The 7200-nt window shown below is 43.4% G+C and overlaps 1 protein-coding gene across 1 annotated transcript in view; it reads right to left on the bottom strand.

The window, feature by feature from the left end:
* The window catches only part of nos1 (nitric oxide synthase 1 (neuronal)), a 66622-nt gene extending 60045 nt beyond the window's left edge, over positions 1 to 6577 (bottom strand). Inside the window, exons 1-2 of the mRNA XM_049578467.1 lie at positions 6382 to 6577; positions 1033 to 1809 (exon numbers count right to left, since the gene is read on the bottom strand). Of these exons, the coding sequence (XP_049434424.1) occupies positions 1033 to 1754 (722 nt within the window). The 5' untranslated portion in view covers positions 1755 to 1809; positions 6382 to 6577. The remainder of the gene's footprint in view (positions 1 to 1032; positions 1810 to 6381) is intronic.
* Positions 6578 to 7200: the final 623 nt, after the last annotated feature.

Below are 7200 nucleotides of genomic sequence, written 5' to 3' on the forward strand. Positions count from 1 at the left end.
AGAAGAAGAAGGAAAAAAAAACTTTCAGGATTTTAAAAAAAATCTATCACTCTGCAAAGGGAGGAAATTATCAGAATGTTGGAAAATATCAGATAAAGATTATTAAAAATAAAAAATAAAATACAATAAATAAAAAAAAACAAAAAAAACCCTTTAAGGATTAAAAAAATCACTCTGAAAAATAAATAAAAAATAAAATACAAATATTTATAATTAATAACAGTTTTATTTTTTCAGTGGAACTTTTTTTTCAGTGCTAATGTTTCATTTTTCAATGCCAAAATTTTATTTTTGATGCCAAAACTTACTGTCCTTGCTCTTGTTCTGCAGATCTGACTTAATGTGATGCTAATAATTTGTAATGCCTGGGTTTTATTTTTCAGCATAACTTATTTAAGAGCCAGTGTTTCCCTATTCAATGCCAGATTTTGTTTTCAGTACCAAAAGTTACTGTTCTTGCTCCATACTGATTGCAATAGCATCCTTACAATCATTTCCTGAAAATTTTTTAACTGATCTCAGGCCAAAAATGTAGGTAAATGACCCAAAATCTTGGTCCAAGGGAGGAAGTTTCATGTAATTGTTTGTTTATAAAAGCTTATAGAAGCTTCATAGCGCAGTTGCCCCAGTAATTGGAGAATAGCAACCGAGCTGGTCATGATGAATATTGTGAGCGATGTCATCTTAATTGAGGTTTGCTGGAGATCAGCGTGCAGACAGTAATTACCTGGCACTGTATACTGAGTCATATTAGGTGAATGAGAGCCTGTCTGTAGCTGCTAATGCAACGCAGCTGGGTCAGGTAGTTTAGGGACTGCAGGGTGGCAGAGTGAGTGGGCAGACTTTCTTTCAATCAGAGGGCCAGGTGTTGGCTCTCGAGTCAGCCACTAACCATCTCTTTGAAAAGTCCCTGACCTAAATCGTGATTCTAATTCTACCCTGGCTCTAACTCAGACCTGCACTGTGGAGAGAAACAAGCACAAAGACACTTTAACTGAGGGATCGATAGGATAGTATCTCATCACAAATTACCAGGCCACTTGAATCTCGGCGTCTCTTCTCCCCACATTCCTCTGTCCTTCTCCATTGATCTCCTTTTTGCTGTTTTTGATGAGGCGCAGCACCGGTTCGATCTCCTTCAGCAGCTCATTGTTCTCCTCCAGCCCATTGCACAGGAGAGTGCCGCGGCTTCCGTCCCTCGTCAGCAGGGGGTCCTGGACCTGCACGCCTCCCCTCTGCAGGAGCGACTGAGTGATGGACGGAGAGGATAGGTTCTCAATGGCCCTAAGCTGGGGCTCCTTGTTGACCTGCTGCTGCTGCCCGGGGCTGAATGGGCTGAGAGGGGAGCAGTGCTCGTAGGACTTTGAGGGTGGGAAAGCGGGACGTGTGACCCTCACTGTGCGTTGGCGGCCATCTCCAGACAGGGTGGTCTCCAGGTGGGTGGTGAAGCCCTCAGGCCCACGGAGGATCAGCACAGCGTGGCTCTCAGGGGAAACGTTCTTCAGCGTCTCCAGGGCCCGTTCGTAGGACAGGTCTACCAGGGGCTTGTTGTTGACAGCCAAAACGATGTCACCCACCTGCACCAGGCCGCACTCCTCTGCCGCACCGCCACGGATGAGGTCAGACACGATGACAGGCGGCTTGGACACCCTCTGCTTCACCAGAAAGCCCAGACCACCGACCTTCCTCTTGAAAAGACGCACTGAGATGATGTTGGGCTGCAGCTGGCACACTGTGGGCTCTGACTCCTGCATGGTGCCTGTGTGTGTGTGCTTGCGTGTGAGTATATGTGTGTCCCCAGGGATGTTTCTGAAAAGCAACAGAAGGAGGAGGGGAAGTAGAAGTTCTATTAGTTGGAGAGGAAATTACCTTCACTGCATAATTTGTTTACAGTGCGTTGATTTAACATAAGTCAAAGAGGGTATATGAGTCATTCAAGCAGAGTGCAATATTACACAGATCATTACATGCTGCTGAGCTGCGGATGCAAAATATCGTCATGGATGTGAAAGTCTATTATCCAACTGATCAGACCTGCTCATACCTCTTGTGATCCTCAGTAATGGCATCACAGTGACTAAAGACTGTATCAGAGTGCAATGCAGTGATACTCAACTTACGGCCTGTGGGCTAAATCTGGCTCACAATAGGGCACCGGGTGGCCTATTGAACATTTTCTAATTCACGACGATTCACACGGAGGATATTTTTGTACTTGGAATGTTAAAAAGGTGCATAAAAGCATCAAAATAAAGCTTGTTTATTAAAAAAGAAAGTGCCAGGTGAGGATCCCTTGGACGCCGACAGAGGCAACACATTCTCTCTCCAACCTTGTCACACGTTTGGTCATGGACTTTCCACGTTCACATTCGACGTGAAAGGTACCCTGGTTGCGTTGGACATTCTGGGACACCGTGTCAAGTTCTACAACACCACAGATTGACTTTTTCCTTCAACAACTAAAGCATGTGGTTAGGTTTTGGAAAAAAGACCAGGGTTTTGCTTTATAATCTTACAAGACATGAACACCGGTGTTTCTTGGACCCACCCACCACCCCTCATGCCCGCCCTACTCAGCCTTTCGCCGCCAGGTTTCCCCCTGACACCACCGAACAAAGTTAAACTATAACGCCGACTGGCTGCGTATCATGCCAGTGTTAAAGGACGGCTTTTTTCGTCAGTGTTGGACGTTGCAAGTTGCTCAAGCTCAAGCTCCAGATATCGACTTCGGAGTGAGACCAGGTTGCCAGAGGTCTTTAAATCTTAGAAACACCCCTGCGTACACCTTATCTGTGCAGGGCTGCTGTGCAAAGATTTCCCTTTTGGCAAAGATAAGTGATATCAGCAAACGACAAAAGGTTTAGAACAGGCAGTTTGTTTATATGCTGATAAATATTGTTTTGTTTGTTTATCACTGGGCCCCTGGTCTCCTGTCATTTTGCAGAAGTGGCCCCCTGGTAAAGCAAGTTGAGTTTCCCTGCTGTAATGTTTCAGGCAAATATCTCCTGTGGTGAAAAGTAACTAAGTACTTACTCAAGAATTTGTGGTACTTCTTTTGTGGTATGTCTATTTTAAGCTACTTTATACTTCTATAATTCATATACATTTTAAATAATGGAAATGTTGTACGTTTAATTCTAGCTATGTTTATTTAACATCTATAGTTACCGTCTTTCCTTAGAAAAACTATAAAATCAATCAGTCTTTGTCATCTGTGTGCAGCACTTTGCATCGAACACTTTGATTGGACGTTAACAAATCACTCTCTGTCGCATCTACACATATAAATAAAAGTGACACAGTTAAAATGGAATCAAACATGTTCTAAAAATCTGAATTTTGCAGTGGATTTCACAGTGACTGATCGAAACGTTGGTGATCACAAAGAGGTTACATCCAAAAATATTATTTTCAGTAAAAGGTTCATATGTAGAAAACAACCAAATGCCTTCTTTTGGCTTTGACTATTTTTTAAGCTTTATTGCCTAGTTTGAAACATTGGTTAGAAAAGTAATCAAGAAGTGATCAATACTTGATGAAGTAATTAAAACAGTGGCATCACTCAATAAATTTTTTAACAGGGTAACTAATCTGTGACCTATTACTTTCTAAAAGTAACCTTCCCAACATGACAACCAGCAGTATATGGCAGTTAACATGACAGTGATCCTGTTATGTAACCCTGTATTATCGGGACATTCTGCATAAAGACTCTTTTGATACTTTAAGGTATATTTTGCTGGTTTGAGAGTAGGACTTATTTTCACATGACAGGATTGCTACTTATACTTCTGAGTATTTCCTCCACCTCCGGTTTTCTCCAGAGAGTGAGAGGTGAAACGTTATGTAAGTGGGGGTTTTTTCCCCACAATTTTCAGCCAATTTAAGTTGCACAGAAGTGTCTGGTTGAGAGGCTGTAGCCTTCAAAATGACAAACTTTACTTATGTAGTGCAGAATGATGGGGTTGCCTCCTGTTATACAGAGCATAAATAGAGCATATCAATAGCCTCTGATTATAGCCAGCAAATGTTTATTACAATACTTCGCTCAGAGGAAATGCCAACGCTTCACTTCTTATTTGGAGTGCAAGGACACATACCAAGCATGCTTACACGTATCCTTGCATAACTTTTGAGCAGAGAAAAACAACAAGGCATGTGACTGGATCAGATTCCTGCGCTCCTGGAGCCTCCTTTCTTAAATTTCACCCTGCGTTTTATTGTCTCTGCCCTCCCGCCCCGTGTACCAGACGCCACAGTGATGCCTTTTACTTCTTCTAATGCACAATAAGCGCGTTAGCTGCTCTTTAAAGTCGCAGCATCTGGGCGCGTGGGCGGCGTCGCCTGGAATGTACAGTACGTCAGCTGAGGTGCTCTGCGCGCGCCCAGCAGTCGGTATACGAGGGGCAGGCACGCGGCGCACGGCAGGAAGAATTCAGCACCAAGGTCAGCGCTCCGCCTTTACAGCAGCTTCGTTTTCACACTACACTTTGCTGTTATCCCCGCTCCTCTGCAACAGCTCAGATGTTTTTAAAACCGTGCTGTGTCCTTGAATGTGTGATGTGGCTGTGATATAAACTTCCCCCGAGTCCAAAAAGTCACCAGATGTTCATATATTGTGCCACAAGTGACAAAAAAGTCTGACTGTTCCACCACTTCAACACCACACCCACTGATACTCAATGAAATGACACATCGGAGGGATCAGATCTGAAGTTCGTGGCTGTAGGAAAAAAAAGTGTCGCGTCTTGGAAGTGTCCCGAGGCGCAGGAATAACTTAAGTAAGCGGCCCTTTAATCCTCACCTCTTTGCAGCTGCACCCTACGAAGATCAGAAATTGCCAATAAACGGGTGTGAATATTGATAGAGATGTGCTCTGAATATGAAGACTGGAATCTGATTTTGTGAGGCTGATGCAGTGTCTGGCTCGAGGTAAGGACGGTTTCACTGTTAAGAGCTAATGTTCTAAATATTAATGCAACGCTGTTAATTATTGGCGGTGTTCCATTTCGCACCTGATTGAGCTAAATGAACGTTTCATCAAGGAAATTGCGCGAAGGCTCACGGGATATCAAATAATCATTTGTACGTGGAAAGATTAGCAGGGCTGTGCTCGAGTGCATCATTATCTACAGTCATTCAGAAAGTACTTATTAGGTAGTCATTAATCACGAGATAATTCCTGGTTTGTTGCTCTGGAGGAATTCCTCTTACTGTAAAGTTTGAAGTAGTTCTGTTTACACACAGGGCGTGTGATGCATTGCATTTGCATTTGCAAACATTTGTTTGTTTGTTCGTTTCAACGGTCGTTTAGAGACAAAAAAGCCACGTAGGCTATTTCTAACCACAATATGAAGGTGCTATAAAATACCTGCTGGATAAAGTGGGCAACCATCCAGGGGCCAAATGTTGGGTCCCTTTTTAGCTGTTTTTGTGGCCATGTCTTGCAGAGAGGCAAAACCTACTTCTAACAGCTTTATTGTTACTTTACACGGTACATTTACCGAAATATATATATGGCTTAATTAACCGGGTACCGGGTGATATTAGTCAGACAGGTTTGGCTTTCATACGTCAGTCTGTGCGCCCTGCACCAACAGGTCAGTCTGACCATACGTACATCAAACAGGTGGGCTCAGTTACGTCGAGTGCCATCATCATCACCATCATTCAACATGCAACAGCAAACTAAACTGGAGAACAGCTTTCAAATGTCCACCTCCACTACAGCAACAGATACAGATGGACCAGATGATGATACATTTCTGCAACAACTCCCTGGCTGTAAAAACAAGATTTTCCCTCCTCACTCTGGTCTCTGTTGTCAAGAGAAGTCCAGCATACATGCAGCTACAGACCTGCGTGTTGCTACTCAGAGGAAAAAAAGCCAGTCACAAAATGCAAAGAAACCTGATGACATTATTTAAAATTGCATCTATAAACACTGTTTAAATGCAAAACACATTTTAGGAGTCAGCAAATATGCAGGGACAAGTCATTCAAATCTAGTTTGGGTTCATTTTGCACTGCTCTGTTTTATGCAATCACCAAAAAACGCACAAAATGTTCCATCGAGCTTGAATTTAAAAGGCATTTCCCACAACAGCAAGTTCTGTCGACACTTTTTTTTGGTGAGTACACAACAACAACAACAACCAGGCTGGAAACTTTAATATTTTGTGCAACAAAGATATTTTTCTAGTAAGATACATCCTGTCTTAGCCACAGGTTCACACATTAGTTCAGGAACGCTCCATTCATCCTCTATAATCGCTCCTCTGCATCCTCATCCACCGAGGGAATGCGCAGCCTCAATTTCCGTCAGAAACAAAAGGACAAATATAAAGGCAGCACAGAGTGATTAAAAACGACACAACTCACCCCTGAGAACAAGGTCGCCGTCACAACGACCTGCTGCAGTCAACTTGGGGTAAAACTCCTGCGCTCTTCCTCAGCAGCGGCTGCACAGGTCTTTCATCCAAAAAGGAAACCAGCGACGCGCTCTGCCTCTCTAGAGACGAGGCATGCTTGTGCCTTTCCGCGCACCGGGGCGCCTTATAAATGCAGAGCAACGGGAGACACAGTGACGAGCTGGGAGAGAGCCGTGCGCGGGCATTTAAATGAACTGTGGGTGGGTTTAGTTATGTCGGCTATCGTCATCACTCAGCATGCAACAGCCGACTCTCCTCGCATCCACACTCCTCCTAGAGCCTACTGTAGGGCCTTCAGAGGGAGGCAAGGGAAAGGTAAGGTGTGTCACTGCTGCAACATGTAGACTTTTCACTGTCATCTTCTTTAACTTGCAGTAAAGGCGGATTAGTTGGGGAGGATAAAGATTAGATCTGTAAAGGAAACTCAAAGGAAAAGGCTGAAAAGCACATAAGATAAACCCCTAATTTAATGTTACACTAAACACCCAACAGCCAACAGACAAATGAGCATCAGAAGACCTTGAACACACAATGCAGAGAGGCTGAACACAAATGAAATCAAACCACCAGCCTTTTCAGAGGTTGGTATTAATTTTATTTAGCCTTCATCTGCCCGAGAGAATCCCATTGAGATTTTTAAATCCTTTTTCAAAAGACTAAGTGCGCTTAAAATGAAACCAACAGCCTGAGAAGACACCGTTTATTGAGGGTTTACCTTTACAGGGCTTTCGACTTGTGCTTTCAGTTGATCCCTTTTTAAATAATTATG

This window comes from Epinephelus fuscoguttatus, linkage group LG6 (genome assembly GCF_011397635.1).
Source record: "Epinephelus fuscoguttatus linkage group LG6, E.fuscoguttatus.final_Chr_v1".
NCBI lineage: Eukaryota > Metazoa > Chordata > Actinopteri > Perciformes > Serranidae > Epinephelus > Epinephelus fuscoguttatus.